At 44.4% G+C, this 27,846-nt stretch overlaps 1 protein-coding gene across 3 annotated transcripts in view; it reads left to right on the top strand.

Moving 5' to 3' along the window:
- Positions 1-27,846, top strand: part of LOC138664219 (baculoviral IAP repeat-containing protein 1-like) — a 126,792-nt gene that overhangs the window by 5,201 nt on the left and 93,745 nt on the right. For all 3 annotated transcript variants that reach the window (XR_011318307.1, XM_069750722.1, XM_069750733.1), the window contains exon 2: positions 7,514-8,141. Coding sequence is in view for 2 of the 3 variants with exons in the window: in XM_069750722.1 (XP_069606823.1) it covers positions 7,592-8,141 (550 nt within the window). In the remaining variant the exon portion in view is untranslated. The remainder of the gene's footprint in view (positions 1-7,513; positions 8,142-27,846) is intronic.

Genomic DNA, 27,846 nt, shown 5'->3' with positions numbered 1-27,846 from the left:
AATAAAAAATTGGGGGCGAAAAGATCATTTTTGTGAAAAAATATGATTTTTTATTTTTACGGCTCTGCATTATAAACTTCTGTGAAGCAATTGGTGGGTCAAAGTGGTCACCACACATCTAGATAAGTTCCTTAGGGTGTCTACTTTCCAAAATGGTGTCACTTGTGGGGGGTTTTAATGTTTAGGCACATGAGGGGCTCTCCAAACGCAACATGGCATCTCATCTCAATTCCAGTCAATTTTGCATTGAAAAGTAAAATGGCGCTCCTTCCCTTCCGAGCTCTGCCATACGCCCAAACAGTGGTTTACAACCATATATGGGGTATCAGCGTACTCAGGACAAATTGGACAACAATTTTTGAGGTCCAATTTCTTCTCTTACTTTTGGGAAAATAAAAAATTGGGGGCGAAAAGATCATTTTTGTGAAAAAATATGATTTTTTATTTTTACGGCTCTGCATTATAAACTTCTGTGAAGCAATTGGTGGGTCAAAGTGGTCACCACACATCTAGATAAGTTCCTTAGGGTGTCTACTTTCCAAAATGGTGTCACTTGTGGGGGGTTTTAATGTTTAGGCACATGAGGGGCTCTCCAAACGCAACATGGCGTCCCATCTCAATTCCTGTCAATTTTGCATTGAAAAGTCAAATGGCGCTCCTTTCCTTCCGAGCTCTGCCATGCGCCCAAACAGTGGTTTACCCCCACATATGGGGTATCAGCGTACTCAGTACAGATTGTACAACAACGTTTGGCATCCATTTTATCCTATTACCCTTGGTAAAATAAAACAAATTGGAGCTGAAATAAATTTTGTGTGAAAAAAAGTTAAATATTCATTTTTATTTAAACATTCCAAAAATTCCTGTGAAACCCCTGAAGGGTTAATAAACTTCTTGAATGTGGTTTTGAGCACCTTGAGGGGTGCAGTTTTTAGAATGGTGTCACACTTGGGTATTTTCTATCATATTGACCCCTCAAAATGACTTCAAATGAGATGTGGTCCCTAAAAAAAAATGATGTTGTAAAAATGAGAAATTGCTGGTCAACTTTTAATCCTTATAACTCCCTAACAAAAAAAAATTTTGGTTCCAAAATTGTGCTGATGTAAAGTAGACATGTGGGAAATGTTACTTATTAAGTATTTTGCATGACATATCTCTGTGATTTAAGGGCATAAAAATTTAAAGTTGGAAAATTGCGAAATTTTCTAAATTTTCGCCAAATTTCCGTTTTTTTCACAAATAAACGCAAGTTATATCGAATAAATGTTACCACTAAAATGAAGTACAATATGTCACGAGAAAACAGTGTCAGAATCACCAAGATCCGTTGAAGCGTTCCAGAGTTATAACCTCATAAAGGGACAGTGGTCAGAATTGTAAAAATTGGCCCTGTCATTAACGTGCAAACCACCCTCGGGGCTTAAGGGGTTAACCCTTATAACTTCCTAATAAAAAAAATGATTAAAAAAATTACACTGATGTAAAGTAGATATGTGGGAATTGTTATTTATTAACTATTTGGGATGACAATAGTCTCTCTAACTTAAGTGCATAAGAATTAAAAGTTTGAAAATTGCTACATTTTTTTCAAATTTTTGCCAAATTTCAATTTTGTTTCCAAATAAATGCAAGATATCAAGTAAATTTTACTCCATCATAAAATGCAATATTTAATGGAAAAACTATTTCAGAATCCGTGGGATCCGTTGAATTGTTCCAGAGTTATGACCACATAAACTGACACTGGTCAGAATTGGAAAAATTGGCCTGGTCAAAAACGTGCAACCCACCTTGGGGGTTAAAGAGAAATGGTGACAGTATGCAGGTTTGTCTGACACTTCGCTCTACTATTGTAATGTTTGCCGGTGTCTTCACCTGGTTCCGTTTCTCCCATGTGGGGACGCTGTCTTACTCACCGCAGCAGTGTCCTCATGGTTTCCTTCCTCCCTTGTGCACACTACACTGTTTTCCGGTGGCATGCCTAGAGTGCGTGCTCAACTGCTCTTAAAGGGGCAGTGCACGCACATGATAAAATGTCCCCAGATAGCAGCTGGGATGCATTTAGTTAAAGTGATCACCTGCGAGGTGTCTCCCAGCCAATAGGGAGTCGCCTGAGCAAACTCTATAGTTTAGTCTTAGTGGTGTTAGTATGTGCCACTGTATGTTGCCAAGTCCCCCGTCCTTAGTCTGTTAAAATTATCCTGTTTCCCCGTTAGCCTAGTTTAGTTCATCCGTGTTCCTGTGACTGCTTTGGCGGTATTCTAAACCTGAAACCACATCTGTGGTACCTTTACCTGATCTCCTGGTCCTGGTGAGACCAGTCCTGTGTCTGTTGTCCCTGGTCCTAGCGTGTTCAGCTCCAGAATTATTTCCTGATATCGATATCTACAGGTGTGAACAAGAGCCTATCTTCAGTGTCCAAGTTGTCCATGCAAATCGTAAGTCTCCGTTGCCTGCTTGTCAGGGACACTGGTCACATCTTCCTGTGTTAATGAACTTGACCCCTGGGATCAGCAGCGGCAGTACCGGCACCTACCTAGAAGTGGTACCTGGCAGCTACCTGCAGCCCATTCTGTTTCCACCATCAGGAGCTCCAGCGAAAACCACGTAGCCACGCATAGCCACGCACCCTTCCTAGGCAGGTCCGGCCCTGTGGTACAGCGAGTCCACAAACTACGCGCACCACCTGTGGACGTGACAACTTTGAACCATGCCATGTCACTGTGTTCCAATCAGACTGTTGCTTCTTGGTCGATGTAAAGGTTCCTAATGAGGCTGATCAAATGGTTCTCACACCCATATCCTTCATGGTTTTCCAAAGTTTATGGTAATCAACATAGTCGAAGGCTTTGCTGTATTTGATCAATCAATAATAGATCTCCTTGTTGTATTCTTTGGCCTTTTCTATTATCCATCTAATGTCAGTAATCATATCTCTTGTTCCTCTACCTTTTCTGAATCCTGCTTGTTCCTCTGGCAGTTTTTTTGTAAAAGTAAGGCTGTAACCGTCTTTGTAGGATCTTTAGTAGTATTTTGCTGCCATAAGGTATGAGCAGAATAGATTGTTCCATAGATTCTACAGTCAGTAGCATCTCCCTTCTTTTGAACAGTATTAAAATAAGAAATCAGGAAACTAATCGGCTAGAAGAATAAAGTAGAAGATGAGAACCACTAACCCTACCATGGGGGGAGTGAATTAGACCAAACTATAGCTAATCCTAAGGTAGAAATAGGAGAGAGGAGAATAAAGGATATTATTAATTACACAAAGAACCTCACATCATGTAAAATCAATAAAGAAAAGGATGAATGGGATGATGGACACAACAAATCCATGAGTCCCCTACGCTAAGGCTATTTGCTCATTTGAAAAACATAATAAATCATACAGACTTTACATGATATTTGGTCCACAATTCTGTATACAACACTATGCGTTATGGCAGGTATCTCACACAAGTGGCAAAGGGGTTGCATTTGTCTCCTCAAGGCTGTCATATGCAGCCAGTGGGGCACTGGAGTTCCCAAAATATCCTTTGGACAACAGAGAGCAGGCTGAAGGAGGAGCACGCTGGCGCCCCTTAATGACATCACACTGAAGCACAAAGCAAGTGTATCGGAATGGAGGTGTCGCTTTCCCGCACTGCTGGAGCACTGGTGGTAGTTGAATATAGAGATGAGCATTTTTAACCCCTTTTCAACACCTGCCATATATATATGTGGCACAATGGGAGGTGACTTCTAGCAAACTGACACACATGTATGCCGCATTCTGCTCCCTAGCAGAAACTTCACCATAATCAGCTGGATTCAGCTGTATATCATAACTTACACCATGTTGCAATGGCCACAATTGATATTAGCACAGATTGTGGGCACTTAACCCCTTAGATACTAATGTCAATAGAGCGAGCTGTATTTATTAGGTTTTCTGAGCAAGAGACTCCCTCTTTAAGCCTATCAGCAAACCGGTTGGTGCCAGTAGTTGCCATGACTACTTCAAGCCTAGTAATGGCCTTCAGGTCAGCCAGCCATGGTGGGCTATAAGTCCATACAATAACCAGGGTCAAACAGGTGAAGTGTCAGTGTAAAACTGACATAACTAATGTCTTGCAGTAGAGAAGTATGGGTGGATATTAGATCAGGCAAGTAAAAGATAAAATAAAACTTTTACATTTTAAAGTAAAACTTTCTATATATGCAGTGGTCTAAAAAGAGGAAAAGGTCAAAATAAAAAAAAAAAATAAAAAAAATAAAGTATGAAAAACTAACGGAAAAAAAACATTTTGCTACTCATTTTGCTACTAAAACCAATGTTTTATGCAGAAACAAAAGTATACAAAAATGTACATGTAGCATTGCTTTCCTCACGGGGAGAGTGATGTCACGCTTGGAAGCGATGAAGGATTCCTTTTATTAGGTAAACACAATGCACACATGTTCACACTCCAGGCCAGAAGGGGAATGCTCTGAACCTGGATTAAGGGGAACTTCCCTATAATCTGGTCTGGAGAGAAAGAAAGTCAGTCTGTCCGAGGACAGAGAACAGACCAGTCAGACATTGAGTGTCGGAAGGACTGAAGGGGCCATGTAGCCAGAGTTGCTGTAGCTCCTGGAGAAAGAGAGAGAATGCGGAAGTAAGAATGGTGTTTAGTGAGCATGCAGGAGAAGGAAGCACATGAGAGTGATACCAGGGGAGCTTAGCAGCGATTTGGCTACCTCCCAGGCTGAGCGCAGATTCCAGTAGCCGGACGACCGAGGCTGTGTCGGACTCTAGGAATCACAGCAGAAACTGGCAGGAAAGCTGGATTACTATAAGTAACCTGTCCACTCTAATACCCAGAAGGCAGAGTGGCGTATAGAGACCCTGTAAAAAGGCTTGAGCCACCTGTCATACGGGTTTGTGTCCCACCTTTATGGAGGACACAAACACCACTCACCATCATCTATACACCAGGAGCCCTGGAGACCTACTTCACTTGTGGGAAGTTATACCATCTAGCTGTCATAACATCACCCCACAGGACCCGTTTAAGCAGCGTCGGTCCCCACTGACCGAACACCACAAGTAGCGTCACGAATACAAACTTTATTCAACCCTTTAAAGATCTTTCCCCTTTAATTGGGCGCCCAGGGCCACAGACCGGGTCGCAGCCACCGTGACATCCCCTTTAAGTACCGGACCCGGTACCAAGTACCCCACGGCTCTGGCGGGCGCTCCATACACATTTGGTATCTCCATGTCCAGAAAGATAAAAGCTAAAAAAAAAGGAGTAATAATCCATACGATGAACACTGTAATAAAACATAAATAAAAAACATGCAAAAAAATTTATCTTTTTCATTATACTGACACAGAAAAAAATGGAATAAAAAGTGATCAAAAAGTTGTACAGAAAAAAATGGTATCACTGAAAATATCATCTTATTCTGCAAGGAATATGGCCCATCAACCTTGTATTTTTTCTGTGACCAGCCCATTTACCCAGCCGAGACCCCTGAGTTCTAGGAAGATAAGTTGACTGGAGGGTCCTTATTCCAATGTGGGTACAGTCACCAGCAGCACTTGAAGAGTCTGAAGTCTTTCCTGTCTTCTGAGAACTGGAGGCTCCGGGGTTAAAACCTTTGCAGTCTGTTCTTCTCAAAGTGAAACTGGAACCAGGAAGCAGCACAGTCTCGGTCACTGCTGCAAGAGTCTCTGTATGTTAGCCTGGCAGCTTCTCTGTAGTAACGATGTCACACACGCACTGGGCAGTTACTTATCACACTCAGGGATCTTTGCTTGTCACTGCCGTCACCGGGGCTGCGCTCGAGTCACTGTCTCTGCGCTATCAGGTGAAGAGTCTTCTCTGATTCAGGAGGCTTCCGAGTCTATACCCTCGCATACAGCCTTCAATAAGGTGGGTGTCTCAGTCTCCGTGCCCTCACGGGGAGCACTACTTTTAGGGGAGCACAGCGCTGCAGCCTGCCCTCTCTTTGGCGCGCTGCCCTCTCTCTGCTCTCCTGCTCTTTTTCTGACCACACCCCTCTCTCTTCCCAGCAGTCACCTCGTCCCCTCTGTCCAGGGCAGAAAGTCTACCCCCCAATAACCCAGCTGTCTGACCAAGTGGTTCCAGGCAAGGAGCAGGGAAAGCAACTTCCTTACAATATGAAGTACTAATAGCATTAGGATGTATCTAAACTCCTTCCACTGTGGCTCATTTTTAGTTTCTGTGGGTTTTTCCTCCTCTTCTTCCAAACAGTCATAACTCTTTCATGTTTTTACTTTTTCACTATTCTTTTTACCATTTTGGTGGTTTTGCTTTTACAATGTTCCTTGCATGATAAAAATTACCAAACAATGAGGTCAGTACAGTTACAGCGATTCAAAACATTTTTTATTTTTATTTTGATGGTTAAAAAATTCAGAACTTTGTAAAACAAAATTGGTTTGTGTTGCCATCTTAATACACCTGTAGTATTTTTTGCTTTCTGTGGATGGATCATAATTCGATTTTTGTGCATATATGATGTTTTAGCCCTTCTTAATTGCATTTTTTGGGAGAGGAGCAGTGACTGAAAAATGTCAAATCTGGTATTTCCATTTTTTCTTTCTTTATGGGGTTTATCATATTAGTTCATTTTAGATTTTGGTAGATCAGACTTTTATGAACATAATGGTACCAAATATGTTTATTTTTTATTACTTTACTTTTGAATGGGCAAATATTAGTTTTAACATTTTATTACATTTTTTGGCATTCTTTTTACATTTTTAGTCCCCCCAGGGTTCATAAGCTTGTAATTGTTTGATTGCTTGTATTATATATGTAATATTGCTGTAAATTTTTATATATAGTATTTATTTATATAGTGAAATTGCTGATATCCTGCATCTTTACTTTGTAAGAGCAAAAAATGGTGGAGAAGGAAGTGTTTACTAGACCATGGCAACCTATTGGCTCTCAGTGATTGCAAACTAAAATACAACTATGAAAGATTAATTATTTATTTATCAGCCTTCAGCTAAATCTCAAGCCATGGCAACTTGATGGATAAACACTCTGTAAGAAGAGGTTAGTGGCATGTTCTGGCTGTGTAACGCAGCTTGCATCTGCCATGTATGAACTGGGCTGGGCTCAACACCTGAGTGCACTTCAGACACCCACATCCGACAAGGCGGCAAGGTGTTAAAGGCAAATACAATAACTTGGCTTATTACTTCCAAGTTTCTGATACAGAAAACCTCATTCACATTATTAATTTATGCTACGGATGTAACAGAAGACTTCATCTTTTACAAGCCAAAGTCTAGTGAATCTTCAACATTTACTCAAAGTAAATTTGCGTACTTAACTAATAACTCTGTATAACAGACCAGTGCGCATCCACCCTTAACATTTTGGTTGCACGAGCTTCCAATTCACATCATGGTCTTTGTAAAACTTTAATTCTTTGTTCAAAAAAAGTCATCAGTGGACTCTTGATCTTGAAAAACTTTACTAAATGATTGTGTTTTGCTATTTTTCAGGATTTCAAAACAAATTCTACAGAAACTTGAAACATAGAAATATTCTGGTGCTGTTTTGCATTAAAAGACTTAGAGAAGATGGACTTAATAAATATATCAGAGTTTGATTCATCTCACGACTTGCTCTTACCTCCATTTATGAGTCATATTGATGTAGACAAATCTGTTCATAGGCATGAAGAGAGACACAGAAAAATAAGAGAGCAGCTGCCTAGACAACCCAACTACTCAATGAGGAGTGAGTTAAAGCGACTGAAGACCCACTGGGCTCAAGATCCTCTTTCAGGCTGTTCCCCAAAAGAGTTGGCTTCAGCCGGATTCTATAAAACTGGTTTGGAGAACAGCTGCCAGTGCTTCTGCTGTGGCTTGGTCCTGTGCAGGCTGTCCATATCCCCTACCCCATTGGAAAGGCATAAGAAGTTTAATCCCTCTTGTGCATTCATTCAGGGCAAAGATGCTGGTAATATACCAATTTATGATATTCGTGTGCAGCCGAAGGAGATTGATCCAATCGATGTCAAGGTGTCCATGGAAAATGAACAGACAAGACTGCAATCCTTTACCTGTTGGCCTGTGTATGCTTCAATAAAACCCTGTGAACTAGCAGAGACTGGATTTTTCTTCACAGGTAATACAATCATATTGGAATCATTTAGTTGTAAGATGCTGGTATAGTTTACAAGTCACATGTAGTTGAGGACATTTTTCAATAAATTTGTCTTCGTCAATCACTGGGCCATCATCTGTGCAGATGGGTGGTAAAAATAATGAAGGCTGCAAACATAGGTGCATTACAATTGTGCAATTCAGACGTCAGGCGTTCCAGGGTCAATACTAAGAGTGTACGTAGATAACCAAGGGAAAAGATGAAGGCATAAGTCAGGTCACAGTCCAGGGTCAATAACAAGAGGTAGTGGATCAAAAACCGAAGGACAAGACAAAGGGATAGCCAGACCCCGATCCGAAGGGTCAGGCAGCAGAAGATCAGAACTCAGAGTAACAGAATCAGGCTAATACTCACCAAGAAGCACAAACTACATCTGGCAGGGATCAGGGGCAGACAGCTCAGTCAAGTAGCTGGGCAATCACCAAAACACTGAACACCTGCAGAAAGTCCGGCACATCCCAGTCACAAATTGGACAGCAGAGCTGTCAATCAAGGCACCAACAGCCCAGTAAGCCCATCACAGTATTGGACAGCCAAGCTGTCAATCAAGACACAGACAGCTTGGCAAAACAGTTTCCATAGAACATCATAGCAATCATTCACTGAGAGGAGGAATCGTGACAGTAAGTATAGTTGAAGAGGTGAGTTTTCCATGCAAACCTAACAATGATTCTGTTAGTGAGGTAGTGCATTCCAGAATACAAGTGTAGCCTGAGAGAAGACCTTGTCAAAATCTCATCCACTTTGCTGCTACTGTAAGGTGTTGCAGGTTTTCTGTTCTCTTATTAATAGATAGGAAGAGAATCCATGAAAAAAGTTTATTATTATTTATTATTATTATAGCGCCATTTATTCCATGGTGCTTTACATGTGAGGAGGGGTATACATAATAAAAACAGGTACAATAATCTTGAACAATACAAGTCACAACTGGTACAGGAGGAGAGAGGAACCTGCCCGCGAGGGCTCACAATCTACAATGGAATGGTGAGGATACAGTATGTAAGGATAGAGCTGGTCGTGCAGTGGTTTGGTCGATCGGTGATTACTGCAGGTTGAAGGATTGCCGGAAGAGGTAGGTCTTCAGGTTCTTTTTGAAGGTTTCGATGGTAGGCGAGAGTCTGATATGTTGTGGTGGAGAGTTCCAGAGTAGGGGTGATCCGCGAGAGAAATCTTGTATGCGATTGTGGGAAGAGGAGATAAGAGGGGAGTAGAGAAGGAGATCTTGTGAGGATCGGAGGTTGCGTGCAGGAAAGTACTGGGAGACGAGGTCACAGATGTATGGAGGAGACAGGTTGTGGATGGCTTTGTATGTCATGGTTAGGCTTTTGTACTGAAGTCCAGGGCCGGACTGGGACTAAAATTCAGCCCTGGCATTTGAAGTTACACAGACCCACTTGTCAAATGGAGACTGTATAATATCTTTGTACACTTGTAGGCAGGGCCGGTTTTAGGCAAAGTGGGGCCCTACACCTAGGCAAAGTTTAAAATGGGGCCCCAAATGCTAACATATTGCACATCACACAAAAGCATTTTGGTTGTATTTACAAGCGCTGAGTTCAGGCCGCTAAATGAGTTTGATCAACAATACTGAAGTTGTTCAACACTTGATTCCCGGACTCTTTCCACCTGCTGAGGAATAATGATGGGACAGAACGATTACTAATAGATCACTAACAGATCACCATACAGTATCATGTTATCAGCAGCACATCTACAGTTTACACCGGTGATATGCTGCTGAGAACAATGATTTTTGTTCCAGCAAAAACAATCTGAATATGCAGCATTTTACTTGTTTAGTAAAATACACCCCATAGTCCTCCATATATTATAATGTGCACCACAGTCCTCCATATAGTATAATACACTCCCTATAGTCCTCCATATGTTAATATACACTGCTCAGTCCTCCATATAGCATAATACACTCCTCATAGTCTTCTATATAGCATAATACATTCCTCATAGTGCTCCATATAGTATAATGCACCGCCATAGTCATCCATGTAGTATAATTCACTTCCCATAGTATAATGCTCCCCATAGTTCTTCATATAGTATAACGTATTCCGCATAATCCTCGATACAGTATAATGCAGCCCACATATAGTATAATGCAGCCACCACCCTACAGAATATAATGCAGCCACCCCAGAGTATAATGCAGCCACCCCAGAGTATAATGCAGCCATCCCATAAAATACAGCCCACCTCCCCATAATATAAAATGTAGCCCCCATAGAATATAATGCAGCCCCCCATAGTATAACACAGCCTCCCCATAGAATATAATATACCCCAACAATAGTATATAACAGCCACATAGTATATAACACGGCCTCCCCATAGCATACAGCACAACCCGCATAGCAGATAACACAGCCCACGTAGCAGTATACAGCACAGCCCATGTAGCAGTATACAGCACAGCCCACATAGTAGTATACAGCACAGCCCACTCAGTAGTATATAGCACAGCCCACATAGTAGTATACAGCAGATCTTATTAATCTCCCTGAAATCCAGACACGACCTAAGACCCCCATCTTTTTTTACAAAAAAGAATCCCACAGCCACAGGGGATTTAGAGGGTCTTATATGACCTGCAGCAAGACTAGTCTGCAGGTATTCCTTTAAGGCCTCCCTCTCGGGAATCGTCAAATTAAATAAACGACTCTTAGGGAGAGTAGCACCTGGGACGAACTCAATAGCGCAATCGTAATCTCTATGAGGTGGTAAAGCTTGTGACTCCACCTCTTAAAATACTTTCCAGAAATCCTGAATGGCTTCAGGTAGCTCACTTTTCACCACAGCAGCAACGTGTACATCACAACATTTCCCATAACACTCCTGACCCCAGGATCTTATCGTACTTGACGACCAGTCCAGTACAGGATTGTGCATCTTTAACCAGGGTAACCCCAGAACAACTGGAAAAGGCAATTTATCAAGTACAAACAAATCTAAAGATTCCTGGTGTTCCATATTCACAGTGAGTGGAAATCCGGTGACCTTTCGAGAAACGCACCCATGCTCTAGAGGATTGTTGTCAATCGCCTCTACAGGAAAAGGGCATGTTAAAGGTAGAGAATCAATCTTATACTTGTCTAGAAATTGTTGATCAATCAAATTAAGTGCAGAACCACAGTTCACCATCGCTTAAAAACCAATCAAATGACCACGACAGGTAGAACTACCAGAAAAAGAAACTCCTGCGGACCGTAAAATTGCTATGCGAACGAGAGGGATACTCTGATTGACCTTTTTTTTTCTTTCCTTATGCGAACCTCGTATTGCTTGATAAAATGGTCAGCTTTACCATAATACAAGCATAGCCCCAGGGAGAACCTCCTCTCTTTCTCCTGGGAACAAGAGAACATCGCCCCAAGTTGCATCGGTTCCCCGTTGTTAGGAGTCGAGTTCCCACTGCTGCACAGGGGGAATCTTGAACCTTGTCTGCTGCGGTCTCTCATTCTGCATCAGCCACAGTGGAGCCTGCTCAGTGGAGATATCGGTCCCAGCGTCTCGCTCAGTCTGGTTCTGTGCAAAGGGTTACTGCTGCCTTTCCAGGCTCTGCCATTGTAGCCTGTTCTGATCAGCGGCAAGCAGACGTCACTGGGACTAAGTCCTGCTTTTCCCCTTCTGAGCATGCCCAAAGGAAGACCTCTCAGTGGAGGTCTGGGGTCACATGCTCAGGTACTGCAGTAGCTCCTATTGGTCCTCCAGGAAGGTCCTGAAGTTGCTCAGTTACTGTAGCAGTTCTCATTGGTCATCTAGGAAGGCCCTGAACTTGCTGGAGCTATAAAAGGTTTGCATGGCCGCACGGCCATACACTAGTATACACTTGTTTATGTGTGTGTGCTGTGAATGAAAGTCGCTCTTTAATCATCCCCTCCCTTGTGTTGAATGCTCGCGTAAGGAGGATGATTGTAATCTAGCGCCCGACTTTACCAACATTAGTACACAAACAGCGTCTATTGCTGTGACCGCCAGAGCGGCGCCGTGCGCTATCACCGCGTTTTCCAAACCCAAGTCTGGGTGGTTAGTGGCGTCCGTAAGTGCGGCACCGCATGCACTCTCGTGCTACTTTATCATTATTTCAATTATGTGCGGTACTGCGGCCCTGTGACGCAACAGGGTTCGCTTCTTTCACACAGGGAGAAGCTAACCCGTGTGTGCATTCACATTGTAACGCCATATAGTCCGTCATTCCTTAGCAGCAGGTTCCATCTCTGCACTGTGGACCCCGGGCTGCGAACGCACCTTATACCTTTTCTCTATCTATTTGGTGCATTCCGCTAGCCCTAACACCCGCTGTCAATGGGGCTATCCTGAGAGACTGGGTCCAGCATTATAAGAGCCTTCTCTTCATTCTGCCTGTCTCTCAATCTTCTATCCAAACGGATAGCTACAGTAACTGCATAGCAGTTTCCAAAGTATGAGGTGCAGGATATGCAATGAGCAAATCTTTATTTCTTTCACTCAAACCTGCTAAAAACTGACTCTTAAGCGCTGGGTCATTCCACCTTACCTCTGCGGACTATCGGCTGAACTGGGTGCAATACCTTTCAGCATCAACAGAACCCTGTTTAAGCCTTCTGAGCTCTGCCTCAGCTGATGTGACCCGATCAGGATCATCATATAACAACCCCATAGCAGTAAAAAATGCTTCTACTGATGTCAAACAAGGATCATCAGGATGTAATGAAAATGCCCAGATTTAGGGTTCACTTCGCAATAAAGAAATAATAATCCCCACACACTGTAATTCACTCCCTAAGGGTCCAGGTCTAAGCTTAAAATATAGTAAACATGCATTTTAAAAGGTAAAAAATTCCTGCTGTTTACCAGAAAAAACCTCAGGTAATCCTACCTTTGGTTCTTCAGAGCATGCTCCAGGGTGATTATTCACGTGCTGTTGCAGGTTGGCTACTTCCAAAATTAACCCTTGCAAGCTTTGAGCAAGTTCGTGGACGCTGCTCATATTGAAGGAATCCGGGAAATGATTTTTTTTTATATGTGTGGCTAGACAAACTGTTACGGAACTGCAACACAGGACTAGGGTAGAAGAGGGAAAACTGACCATGCACTATGACTAGGCTGATACCCTACGATGGAGTGGGCGACCCATTCCTTGTGAATAGACCCACCAACGATCCTAGGTTAATCTCAAGCGAAGACCTATAGATAGGGGGAAGGGATTCCTTAAAAGATCTAAGGACTGGGTACAAAACCGGGTCACCTCCTAATAGAAAACACGGAGAAGGCTGCAGATACCAACTGAAAACAGAAACTAAGACTAGCAGAACCAGATGTCCCAGTACTGCACAAATAATTCACACAGAAAACAAACCAAAGCACCAAGCCAGAACTAAAGCTGATTAACACTGATGTCTAGCAAGGACTTGGAGGCAGGTGCTGGTTAATAAAGAGTGATACAATCACCTGACCCAAGACATTCCCAGCACCAGAGGGAAAAGACCAGCAGCGAGAACACCACAAGAAAATGGAGGATAGTCACAAACTAAACAGATTCTAACAACAACAATCAGTCATACACTGCACAAATATGCCTTCATGGAAGAGTGGCCAGAAGAAAGCCATTTTTCAAAGATATCCATAAAAAGTGGCGCTTAAGGTTTGCAACAAGCCACCTGGGAGATACACCAAACATGTGGAAGAAGGTGCTCTGGTCAGATGAAACCAAAATCAAACTTTTTGGCAATAATGCCAAACGATATGTTTGGTGTAAAGGCAACACAGCTCATCACCCTGAACACACCATCCCCACTGTCAAACATGGTGGTAGCTGCATCATGGTTTGGGCCTAATTTTCTTCAGCAGGGACAGGGAAGATGGTTAAAATTGATGTGAAGATGGATGGAGCCAAATACAGGACCATTCTTGAAGAAAACCTGTTGGAGTCTGCAAAAGACTTGAGACTGGGACAGAAATTTGTCTTCCAACAAGAGAATGATCCTAAACATAAAGCAAAATCTACAATGGAATGGGTCACAAATAAACGTATCCAGGAGTTAGAATGGCCAAGTCAAAGTCCAGTCCTCAATCCAATCGAGAATCTGTGGAAAGAGCTGAAAACTGCTGTTCACAAACGATCTCCATCAAACCTCACTGAGCTTGAGCTGTTTGCCAAGGAAGTATGGGCAAGAATTTCAGTCTTTCGATGTACAAAACTGATAGAGACATACCACAAGCGACTTGCAGCTGTAATCGAAGAAAAAGGTGGCGCAACAAAGTATTAAGTTAAAGGGGCTGAATAATATTGCATGCCCCACTTTTCAGTTCTTGAATTTCCACAAAAATTTTAAATAACCAATAAATTTAGTTCAACTTCACAATTGTGTTCCACTTGCTGTTGATTCTTCACCAAAAATCTACATTTGGTATCTTTATGTCTGAAGTATGATATGTGGGAAAAGGTTGAAAAGTTCCAGGGAGCCAAATACTTTTGCAAGGCACTGTATATAACTTTATAAGTAGATACCTACAACGTTGTACCTATCATGCATGTCAGAAAGTATGTAGAATGCCATTTAAGAGCCATTAAGCAAAGCATATTGATTAGAGATGAGCAGATAGATCCAAGGATCGAGTTCAAGTCCAGTTCTATGAAATTCGCAGTTTCAACCAAATTTGAACATTTTCAGATTTAATTCATGGTTTTCAAAAAAAAAAAAACTTGTCTAGTATCATTTCCCACACTTCTGAAGTATCAGAGAGCGGGCCTAAATAATTTTGCATTGCCGTTCATGCTTCACCATAATGCCCTGCAGCTATGACATCTTACGGATTATTATCATACCTTGTACAGTGGTGGTCAGTACCTGGCACATCATAGATCAGCAGCTCCCAGTGAAGCAGAGTTTGCGTTGCAAAGTCATTTTCCATCTTCAGAGTCACCGAGTATATCTCTCTCGTGTAGAGTGTAATTTCGTAGGATCATTGGGGTCCTCTCTCTGTTTCTTCTGTAGAATATACACTATTTATGGTCAGTAGGGTTTTCTCTCACCTGTAGAGTGTAAGATCCTATGGTCAGCAGTGTCCTCTCGCTAACTCACCTATAGTGTGAAAGCTCTTATGGTCAGTGGGCTCTCTCGCTTTCTCTCTTGCCTGTAGAGTGTAAACCTTTTTGGTCAACGGATTCGCTCTTTTTCTTTCTTACCTGTATTGTATAAGCTCTTATGGTCAGTGGGTTCTCTCTCTCTACCACACATGTTTTTTTCCGGGCACTTACAAGCTTTCCAGTATAGAGATTTGCACAAATGTAATCACTGTAAATTGAATTTGTTGGGAAATTTTGTTGAAGTTAGCAAATTCAAATTTCAAAAGATCCTCTCATCCCTGATAGTGACATGCTGTTTCTATAGATAAAATATAGCCATGAAATATAGAGATGAGTAAAAGGATTTGAGCTGTCATAATCTTTCATCCAGTCTGGACTTTCGTAGTAGTCTTCTTTTTGCACATGGCATCCTTAGCTGGCATCCTGTCGTGCCTCCAGTCTTTACTAGGCTCTAGACAAGAGTAGCACCTGTCATCCTGGGTACCTCCAGTGTTTGATCAGTCTACAATGACATGATGTCATGGTAGTAAATGCCAGAAGCACCCTGGATGCTGGGTTGAAGATGCCACCTGCAGATGTGAAGACTGGTCCAGCTGCCATGGAGGAACAGACTGAACACATGTAACAGTCATTGGTTTCCCTGCCCTCTACATGCGTGGACACCGACATACCGCACTGGCCGCTGCAGCATCTTTACAATCCTCACCCCCTTTCTCTTGTGCACGCCGCACTGACTTTTGGCAAGTGCACTCTTCCCTGCTCTTAAATGGGAAGCGCACGCACCTGCAAAGATGCCCCCAGCCAATAGCTGTGAGGCATCTTGCATAAAAGGCACTCTACCCAATTGGGAGATTAATGAACAACCTCTACAGTATAGTTACTTAGTGGTATTTTATGTTTGCAACTGTATGTTGCCAGGTCCCCCATCCTTAGTGTAATATAGTTATTTTCCTATCCAATATTGTCCCTGTAGTCCTGTGTAGTTGTAAGGTGCCTATCAAGGTAGTCGTTGGAGAGCTGAGTCTCCTGCTCGCTCTGGCACCCTACAGAAAAAATGTGTCCTGGTGTGCTGCTGTGTGTGGGGTGCATCACAATTACTTCATTGGCTCTAGGATTTTCTCTTCTGAAACCTCGACAACAAGCAATACACGAGACACGGAATACATTAAAACAATCAAACTTTTATTTGACAATTGTCAGTCTTTATAAACAGGCATAAAGGATAAGGCCCAATGGGTTGTTGTCTTTCCCACAAGTAACGGACACACCTTCAACCCTGTTTCTCACTATGGGTAGAGCATTCCTCTTGCGATCTTCTCTAACACTAAGAATTCTTTTCCACCACTAGCAATGCACCCGAATTGCATCACCTCCCGCCTCTGATAGTTTGAGTCCATCTTCTCCTGCAGCTCCACCTGCTTAGCGTGCCCAAAGGTCCCAATATCCATTTCGAGGCTCCCAGGCCAACAGAAGAATTTGCACAGAAGTATTCTAACACGCTCACGTTGTCCCTAGCAGCCTATTGCCTTTGACCACTGATGCACCTTCACCACACTTTCTCTACAGAACACAACTTACTAGAGTTGAGCGACCTTGACCTTTTTAGAGTCGAGCCGGGTTTCGCGAAACCCGACTATCTCAAAAGTCGGGTCGAGTGAAATCGGCCGATTATGACGTAAAGTCGGGATCGACCGAAACACGAAACCCAATGCAAGTCAATGGGGCAGCATAGTCGGCAGTGAGTGGGGGCCAGGAAAACACCTAGAGTGCCCATTTTAATGTCAAAACCATCCATTCTTCTTAATGAAGCTTGTCAAGCGTAATTTACCTTATAATAATTGGAAGGCATTTGAAATTGGGGGTCATTTGGCTAAAGTTGTGGTGGGTAGGGCTGGTTCAAGTAATTAGTGGGCCCAGGAAATCTGGACCACGTCACGGCAGTGGAGCAGGGAGAGGTAAGTATTTCAACTTTGCAAGTGCTGTGATCCTGAGCAAGCAGGGGGGGCCCACTCGTTGGCATTGGCACTGGCACAGGGCCCCTCAAAGTACAGCGGTGTGTTTGCACGGCGGGGGCGCCTCCCATCAGCAGCAACACTTTTGCGTACTATGAGAGGCCCTGTGCCAGTGACGTCGCCAACTAGTATTCCTCCCCCCACCTGATGAAGGAACCTGCACTTTCATCTGCACCTTCCTCTTTGTCCCCGTGTAAGGTGGTATGGTATGCGGGAAGAGCAACCTGACTTTCAGCAGGGTCACAATGTTGTTGTGTAGCGTGCACGGGGAATGTTGCGTTATGGGTCAATCTACCAGCAGACTCATCTATCACTGGCTGGGCAATGGGCAGGATGAGGAGGAAACACAGATATAGGCCCAAAGAATAAAGTGGGCTAAATGCAGTTCAAAATTGGTAACACAGGAATAACCAGGGGGCATTGCAGTGGAGGACAACTGGAATGAGAGGCTGACACAGAGAGTAGGCCCAAATCAGTAAGTAGTCGAAATGCAGTTCAAAATTGGCAACAGTAGTAAACAGGCGGCACAGCTTTGTTCAGTGGAGGAGAACAGCAAGGAGTGGCAGACACCGATAGTAGGCCCCAACCCAACTAGTAGGCCAAATGCAGTCTAACATTAACAACTACTTAACGAGCGCCTGAAAACGGAATTTCAGGACAGGAAACCAGGAGAACAGCAAGGAGCGGCAGACACCGATAGTAGGCCCCAAACGAACTAGTACGCCAAATGCAGTTGTTCCGTTTAACCACAATTTAATGAGAGCCTGAAGATAGAAGTTCAGGAAAGGCAACCTGGAGAACACCTTGGAGTGGAACACACCATCTCTCTACACCCCATACCCAATTTATAGGTCTAATGCAGCGTAGTTTCCAACAACTACTAAACGAGAGCATGATGATCAAAGCATTGGCGAGGAAACCTGGGGAACACCTTGGAGTGGAACACACCATCTCTCTACACCCCATACCCAATTTGTAGGCCTAATGCAGCGTAGTTTCCAACAACTACTAAACGAGAGCATGATGATCGAAGCATTGGCGAGGAAACCTGGGGAACACCTTGGAGTGGAACACACCATCTCTCTACAGTGGAACACACCATCTCTCTACATCCCATACCCAATTTGTAGGCCTAATGCAGCGTAGTTTCCAACAACTACTAAACGAGAGCCGGAAGATCGAAGCTCAGGAAAGGCAACCTGGAGAACACCTTGGAGTGGAACACACCATCTCTCTACACCCCATACCCAATTTGTAGGCCTAATGCAGCGTAGTTTCCAACAACTACTAAACGAGAGCCGGAAGATCGAAGCTCAGGAAAGGCAACCTGGAGAACACCTTGGAGTGGAACACACCATCTCTCTACACCCCATACCCAATTTGTAGGCCCAATGCAGCGTAGTTTCCAACAACTACTAAACGAGAGCATGATGATCGAAGCATTGGCGAGGAAACCTGGGGAACACCTTGGAGTGGAACACACCATCTCTCTACAGTGGAACACACCATCTCTCTACATCCCATACCCAATTTGTAGGCCTAATGCAGCGTAGTTTCCAACAACTACTAAACGAGAGCCGGAAGATCGAAGCTCAGGAAAGGCAACCTGGAGAACACCTTGGAGTGGAACACACCATCTCTCTACACCCCATACCCAATTTGTAGGCCCAATGCAGCGGAGTTTCCAACAACTACTAAACGAGAGCATGATGATCGAAGCATTGGCGAGGAAACCTGGGGAACACCTTGGAGTGGAACACACCATCTCTCTACACCCCATACCCAATTTGTAGGCCTAATGCAGCGTAGTTTCCAACAACTACTAAACGAGAGCCGGAAGATCGAAGCTCAGGAAAGGCAACCTGGAGAACACCTTGGAGTGGAACACACCATCTCTCTACACCCCATACCCAATTTGTAGGCCTAATGCAGCGTAGTTTCCAACAACTACTAAACGAGAGCCGGAAGATCGAAGCTCAGGAAAGGCAACCTGGGGAACACCTTGGAGTGTAACAAACCCTCTCTCTACACCACGGAAGGGCTGATTCTTAGGAAGGAAGGCTGTCGGAAAGAAGCAGGGCGCGTCCGAGGGTGATTATATTCTTATTAGGTATATACTCACCCTCGGACGCGCCCTGCTTCTTTATTTGTAATGAATGTTTATTTGCAATGTGGTTTTGACTTACTCTATTTTTTTGGTAAATAATGATTTTATTATTTTCATTGTTTTGCATCTTCTTGGCAATAATATAAAGAAGACGCGACAGGACAACACTCGGTGGATGCCATATCTGTGTTTAAAATTGAAAAAACCTTTCAGTTAACTACTTGCAGGAGAAAGTTATTGTAGCTGGTGGCCATTTTTAGTACTGTACCAGATTTTTGTTGTATGTGTTTGTTTTTAATGTTAAAATGTCTGCATTTGATATCTCTCCAGTATTTTCTTTTTTATAAGCAAAATACTTATTTTTATATTTTCTGATGTTGGTTCCAGGGGTACACGGGCAGCAGTGGTGTGGTCAGTGGAGGCCTAGTGGAAGGAGTGACCGCAGACAGGCATCGAAGGCCTAAAATAATAACACATGGCTGTAGGCAATTATAAATTGGTTCCAGGGGTACACGGGCAGCAGTGGTGTGGTCAGTGGAGGCCTAGTGGAAGGAGTGACCGCAGACAGGCATCGAAGGCCTAAAATAATAACACATGGCTGTAGGCAATTTTAAATTGGTTCCAGGGGTACACGGGCAGCAGTGGTGTGGTCAGTGGAGGCCTAGTGGAAGGAGTGACCGCAGACAGGCATCGAAGGCCTAAAATAATAACACATGGCTGTAGGCAATTTTAAATTGGTTCCAGGGGTACACGGGCAGCAGTGGTGTGGTCAGTGGAGGCCTAGTGGAAGGAGTGACCGCAGACAGGCATCGAAGGCCTAAAATAATAACACATGGCTGTAGGCAATTTTAAATTGGTTCCAGGGGTACACGGGCAGCAGTGGTGTGGTCAGTGGAGGCCTAGTGGAAGGAGTGACCGCAGACAGGCATCGAAGGCCTAAAATAATAACACATGGCTGTAGGCAATTTTAAATTGGTTCCAGGGGTACACGGGCAGCAGTGGTGTGGTCAGTGGAGGCCTAGTGGAAGGAGTGACCGCAGACAGGCATCGAAGGCCTAAAATAATAACACATGGCTGTAGGCAATTTTAAATTGGTTCCAGGGGTACACGGGCAGCAGTGGTGTGGTCAGTGGAGGCCTAGTGGAAGGAGTGACCGCAGACAGGCATCGAAGGCCTAAAATAATAACACATGGCTGTAGGCAATTTTAAATTGGTTCCAGGGGTACACGGGCAGCAGTGGTGTGGTCAGTGGAGGCCTAGTGGAAGGAGTGACCGCAGACAGGCATCGAAGGCCTAAAATAATAACACATGGCTGTAGGCAATTTTAAATTGGTTCCAGGGGTACACGGGCAGCAGTGGTGTGGTCAGTGGAGGCCTAGTGGAAGGAGTGACCGCAGACAGGCATCGAAGGCCTAAAATAATAACACATGGCTGTAGGCAATTTTAAATTGGTTCCAGGGGTACACGGGCAGCAGTGGTGTGGTCAGTGGAGGCCTAGTGGAAGGAGTGACCGCAGACAGGCATCGAAGGCCTAAAATAATAACACATGGCTGTAGGCAATTTTAAATTGGTTCCAGGGGTACACGGGCAGCAGTGGTGTGGTCAGTGGAGGCCTAGTGGAAGGAGTGACCGCAGACAGGCATCGAAGGCCTAAAATAATAACACATGGCTGTAGGCAATTTTAAATTGGTTCCAGGGGTACACGGGCAGCAGTGGTGTGGTCAGTGGAGGCCTAGTGGAAGGAGTGACCGCAGACAGGCATCGAAGGCCTAAAATAATAACACATGGCTGTAGGCAATTTTAAATTGGTTCCAGGGGTACACGGGCAGCAGTGGTGTGGTCAGTGGAGGCCTAGTGGAAGGAGTGACCGCAGACAGGCATCGAAGGCCTAACATAACAAAAATGTCAATACAATGGTATTGTCAGTGGCAGGCATTGAAGGATGTCAGTGCATAGACTAAACATTGGTGGAGCTGTGAGATAATTTTGCAAGTGGTAGAGCACTGTTTGAGCTGAGGGGGGGGAACTGTCTTGTGGCCGGCGGTACAGGCCCAGGGCCCCTCATATTACAACGGTGTGTCTGACGTTGGGTGCGCACCACCACCGCCAGAGACACTTTATTGTACTAGGAGGGACCCAGTGGCAGTGCCGTCGACCAAAAGCGGGCTCACCCACCTCTTCAGACAAAGTGCACTCTCACGGGTGCTGCCGCCAAGTGTCGATACCACGGCCCCGTGTGGGGAGTTTGGCCATTTAGTGAGGTGTAAACATGTCGTATGCTGGACAATCAGGTGCAGAAAATTACGAGATTGGAAAAGGCATTCAGAATAGTCCACAGGCAAGACCTTTTCATAGGAAAGCTAGGTGTCAGCCGGGCAAGGTGGGGCAAAAGATTTCGAAATCCAGTTGTGGTTCATTTTAATGAAGGTTAGATCATCTACATTTTGGGTAGCCAGACGAGTCCTTTTTTCTGTTAGTATTGAACCTGCAGCACTGAATACTCTTTCTGATAGGACACTAGCTGCCGGGCAAGCAAGCTTCTGCAATGCATATTCTGCCAATTCTGGCCAGGTGTCTAATTTTGATGCCCAGTAATCAAATGGGAATGACGGTTGAGGGAGAACATCGATAAGGGATGAAAAATAGTTTGTAACCATACTGGACAAATGTTGTCTCCTGTCACTTTGAATTGATGCTGCAGTACCTGTCCTGTCTGCGGTCATAGCAAAATCACTCCACAACCTGGTCAGAAAACCCCTCTGGCCAACGCCACTTCTGATTTCTGCCCCTCTAACTCCTCTGGTCTGCTGGCCCCTGCAGCTCGTGTGAGAACGATCACGGGCGCTGTGTGCAGGGAATGCCAGAAGCAAACGGTCAACAAGAGTTGATTGTTTGGTTGCTAATATTAGTTCCAAGTTCTCATGTGGCATTATATTTTGCAATTTGCCTTTATAGCGAGGATCAAGGAGGCAGGCCAACCAGTAATCGTCATCATTCATCATTTTAGTTATGCGTGTGTCCCTTTTGAGGATACGTAAGGCATAATCCGCCATGTGGGCCAAAGTTCCAGTTCTCAAATCTGCGGTTGTGCTTGGTTGAGGGGCAGTTTCAGGCAAATCCACGTCACTTGTGTCCCTCAAAAAACCAGAACGCGGCCTTGCCGCGCCACCAATTTCCAGTGGCCCCGGAAAAGCTTCCTCATTAAAAATATAATCATCCCCATCATCCTCCTCGTCCTCCTCCTCCTCTTCGCCCGCTACCTCGTCCTGTACACTGCCCTGGCCAGACAATGGCTGACTGTCATCAAGGCTTTCCTCTTCCTCAGCTGCAGACGCCTGATCCTTTATGTGCGTCAAACTTTGCATCAGCAGACGCATTAGGGGGATGCTCATGCTTATTATGGCGTTGTCTGCACTAACCAGCCGTGTGCATTCCTCAAAACACTGAAGGACTTGACACATGTCTTGAATCTTCGACCACTGCACACCTGACAACTCCATGTCTGCCATCCTACTGCCTGCCCGTGTATGTGTATCCTCCCACAAAAACATAACAGCCCGCCTCTGTTCACACAGTCTCTGAAGCATGTGCAGTATTGAGTTCCACCTTGTTGCAACGTCTATGATTAGGCGATGCTGGGGAAGGTTCAAAGAACGCTGATAGGTCTGCATACGGCTGGAGTGTACGGGCGAACGGCGGATATGTGAGCAAAGTCCACGCACTTTGAGGAGCAGGTCGGATAACCCCGGATAACTTTTCAGGAAGCACTGCACCACCAGGTTTAAGGTGTGAGCGAGGCAAGGAATGTGTTTCAGTTGGGAAATGGAGATGGCAGCCATGAAATTCCTTCCGTTATCACTCACTACCTTGCCTGCCTCAAGATCTACAGTGCCCAGCCACGACTGCGTTTCTTTCTGCAAGAACTCGGACAGAACTTCAGCGGTGTGTCTGTTGTCGCCCAAACACTTCATAGCCAATACAGCCTGCTGACGTTTGCCAGTAGCTGCCCCATAATGGGAGACCTGGTGTGCAACAGTGGCAGCTGCGGATGGAGTGGTTGTGCGACTGCGGTCTGTGGACGAGGTCTCGCTTCTGCAGGAGGACGAGGAGGAGGAGGAGGGGGTGCGAATGGCTACAGCCAACTGTTTCCTAGACCGTGGGCTAGGCAGAACTGTCCCAAACTTGCTGTCCCCTGTGGACCCTGCATCCACCACATTTACCCAGTGTGCCGTGATGGACACGTAACGTCCCTGGCCATGCCTACTGGTCCATGCATCTGTTGTCAGGTGCACCATTGTGCTCACAGATTGCCTGAGTGCATGGACGATGCGCTCTTTAAAATGCTGGTGGAGGGCTGGGATGGCTTTTCTGGAAAAAAAGTGTCGACTGGGTAGCTCGTAGCGTGGTACAGCGTAGTCCATCAGGGCTTTGAAAGCTTCGCTTTCAACTAACCGGTAGGGCATCATCTCTAACGAGATTAGTCTAGCTATGTGGGCGTTCAAACCCTGTGTACGCGGATGCGAGGCTAAGTACTTCCTTTTTCTAACCATAGTCTCATGTAGGGTGAGCTGGACTGGAGAGCTGGAGATCGTGGAACTAGCGGGGGTGCCGGTGGACATGGCAGACTGAGAGACGGTGGGAGATGGTATTGTTGCCGCCGGTGCCCTAGATGCAGTGTTTCCTACTACGAAACTGGTGATTCCCTGACCCTGACTGCTTTGGCCTGGCAAAGAAACCTGCACAGATACTGCAGGTGGTGCAGAAAATGTTGGCCCTACACTGCCGGAAGGGATGTTGCGTTGATGACTAGCTTCATTGGCCGAGGGTGCTACAACCTTAAGGGACGTTTGGTAGTTAGTCCAAGCTTGCAAATGCATGGTGGTTAAATGTCTATGCATGCAACTTGTATTGAGACTTTTCAGATTCTGCCCTCTGCTTAAGGTAGTTGAACATTTTTGACAGATGACTTTGCGCTGATCAAATGGATGTTGTTTAAAAAAATGCCAGACTGCACTCTTTCTAGCATCGGATACCTTTTCAGGCATTGCAGACTGAGCTTTAACCGGATGGCCACGCTGTCCTCCAACAGGTTTTGACTTTGCTACGCGTTTTGGGCAAGATACGAGCCCGGCAGATGGAACCTGTTGCGATGTTGATGCCTGCTGCGACCCCTCCTCCTCCGCTTCAGAACTGCTGCCGCCTGCACCCTGTTCCCCCAATGGCTGCCAATCGGGGTCAAGAACTGGGTCATCTATTACCTCTTCTTGTAGCTCGTGTGCAACTTCGTCTGTGTCACCTTGTCGGTCGGTGGTATAGCGTTCGTGATGGGGCAACATAGTCTCATCAGAGTCTGATTCTTGATCAGCACCCTGCGAGGGCAATGTTGTGGTCTGAGTCAAAGGACCAGCATAGTAGTCTGGCTGTGGCTGTGCATCAGTGCACTCCATGTCAGATTCAACTTGTAATGGGCATGGACTGTTAACTGCTTCACTTTCTAAGCCAGGGACGGTATGTGTAAAGAGCTCCATGGAGTAACCCGTTGTGTCGCCTGCTGCATTCTTCTCTGTTGTCGTTTTTGCTGAAGAGGACAAGGAAGCGACTTGTCCCTGACCGTGAACATCCAGTAACGACGCGCTGCTTTTACTTTTACCAGTTTCACGAGAGGAGGCAAAAGAGCTAGAGGCTGAGTCAGCAAGATAAGCCAAAACTTGCTCTTGCTGCTCCGGCTTTAAAAGCGGTTTTCCTACTCCCAGAAAAGGGAGCGTTCGAGGCCTTGTGTAGCCAGACGACGAACCTGGCTCCACAGCTCCAGACTTAGGTGCAATATTTTTTTTCCCACGACCACCTGATGCTCCACCACTACCACTACCCTCATTACCAGCTGACAATGAACGCCCCCGGCCACGACCTCTTCCACCAGACTTCCTCATTGTTTTAAAAACGTTACCAAACTAACGGTATTTGTTGCTGTCACACAACTTACACGGTGAGCTATAACTTCTGTATGATTTAGCTACCCCTTTACAGGTGGGTGAGACCACAACGAAAATCAGGCACAATGTTACACACTCTGTTGTTGGTGGCAACAAATGAGAGAGATGCCACACACGCAGGACTGTCACTGAAGCGCAAATGTTAATATTAATCTCCCACTGATTTTTTTTTTTTTTAAAAGGAGACTTTAAAAGAAAAAAAAAAATGATTTTTTTCAGGAATAATTTTGAAACCAAATAAAATAAAATGATTTTTTCAGGGAGAATTTAGAAAACAAATAAAACAAAAAATAGGCTTTCTAGGGCCCACTGAGTGAGAGAGGACTCACACAGGAGTCAGGAGTGGCACACAAGCCCAGAGGCCAATATTTATCTCCCACTGATTGATTAAGTGATTTTTTCAGGTAGATTTTGGAACCCAAATCAAGCAAAAAAATTAATAGGCTTTCTATGGCCCACAATTGGAGAGAGAGAGATGGCACACCCAGGAGTCAAGACTGGCGCACAAGCAGAAAGGGCAATATTAATCTCCCACTGATTTGTTTTTTGTTTTTTTTTCAGGGAGACTTTAGAAAAAAAAATACAAAAAAAAATTATTTTTTTCAGGAATAATTTAGAAACCAAATAAAATAAAATGATTTTTTCAGGGAGAATTTAGAAAACAAAGAAAACAAAAAATAGGCTTTCTAGGGCCCACTGAGTGAGAGAGGACGCACACAGGAGTCAGGAGTGGCACACAAGCCCAGAGGCCAATATTTATCTCCCACTGATTGATTAAGTGATTTTTTCAGGTAGATTTTGGAACCCAAATCAAGCAAAAAAATTAATAGGCTTTCTATGGCCCACAATTGGAGAGAGAGAGATGGCACACCCAGGAGTCAAGACTGGCACACAAGCAGAAAAGGCAATATTAATCTCCCACTGATTTGTTTTTTTTTTTTTTTTTCAGGGAGACTTTAGAAAAAAAAAAATACAAAAAAAATGATTTTTTTCAGGAATAATTTAGAAACCAAATAAAATAAAATGATTTTTTCAGGGAGAATTTAGAAAACAAAGAAAACAAAAAATAGGCTTTCTAGGGCACACTGAGTGAGAGAGGACGCACACAGGAGTCAGGAGTGGCACACAAGCCCAGAGGCCAATATTTATCTCCCACTGATTGATTTATTGATTTTTTCAGGTAGATTTTGGAACCCAAATCAAGCAAAAAAATAAATAGGCTTTCTATGGCCCACTATTTGTGAGAGAGATGGCACGCTCAGGACTGGCACACAAGCCCAGAGGCCAATATTAATCTCCCACTTTTTTTTTTTTTTTTTCCAGGGAAAATTTATAAACCCAATAAAAAAAAATAATAAATAGGCTTTCTATGGCCCACTATCTGAGAGAGAGAGATGGCACGCTTAGGACTGGCACACAAGCCCAAAGGCCAATATTTTTCTCCCACTGATTGATTTATTGATTTTTTCAGGTAGATTTTGGAACCCAAATCAAGCAAAAAAATAAATAGGCTTTCTATGGCCCACTATTTGTGAGAGAGATGGCACGCTCAGGACTGGCACACAAGCCCAGAGGCCAATATTAATCTCCCACTTTTTTTTTTTTTTTTTTCCAGGGAAAATTTATAAACCCAATAAAAAAAAATAATAAATAGGCTTTCTATGGCCCACTATCTGAGAGAGAGAGATGGCACGCTTAGGACTGGCACACAAGCCCAAAGGCCAATATTTTTCTCCCACTGATTGATTTATTGATTTTTTCAGGTAGATTTTGGAACCCAAATCAAGCAAAAAAATAAATAGGCTTTCTATGGCCCACTGAGTGAGAGATGACACAGACAGGGATGGCACTCTAGCAGAAATGCCAATCTTAATCTCCCACAAAAAAAAAAAAAAAAAAGGAACTGTCCTTCAATTGCTATCTCCCTGCAGTAATCTCAGCCAGGTATGGCAGGCAGCAATAAGGAGTGGACTGATGCACAAATTAAATAAAAAGTGTGGACAAACAAACAAGATAGCTGTGCAGAAAGGAAGGAACAAGAGGATTTGTGCTTTGAAAAAAGCAGTTGGTTTGCACAGCGGCGTACACACAGCAATGCAGCTATCAGGGAGCCTTCTAGGGCAGCCCAATGAGCTACAGCGCTGAGGGGAAAAAAAAAAAAAATGTAGCTTCCACTGTCCCTGCACACCGAAGGTGGTGTTGGACAGTGCAAATCGCTACAGCACAAGCGGTTTGGTGGTTAATGGACCCTGCCTAACGCTATCCCTGCTTCTGACGAAGCGGCAGCAACCTCTCCCTAAGCTCAGATCAGCAGCAGTAACATGGCGGTCGGCGGGAACGCCCCTTTATAGCCCCTGTGACGCCGCGGACAGCAAGCCAATCACTGCAATGCCCTTCTCTAAGATGGTGGGGACCAGGACCTATGTCATCACGCTGCCCACACTCTGCGTTTACCTTCATTGGCTGA

This window comes from Ranitomeya imitator, chromosome 1, assembly GCF_032444005.1.
Source record: "Ranitomeya imitator isolate aRanImi1 chromosome 1, aRanImi1.pri, whole genome shotgun sequence".
NCBI classification, from domain to species: Eukaryota; Metazoa; Chordata; class Amphibia; order Anura; family Dendrobatidae; genus Ranitomeya; species Ranitomeya imitator.
This window is presented reverse-complemented; position numbering and strand designations above follow the sequence as displayed.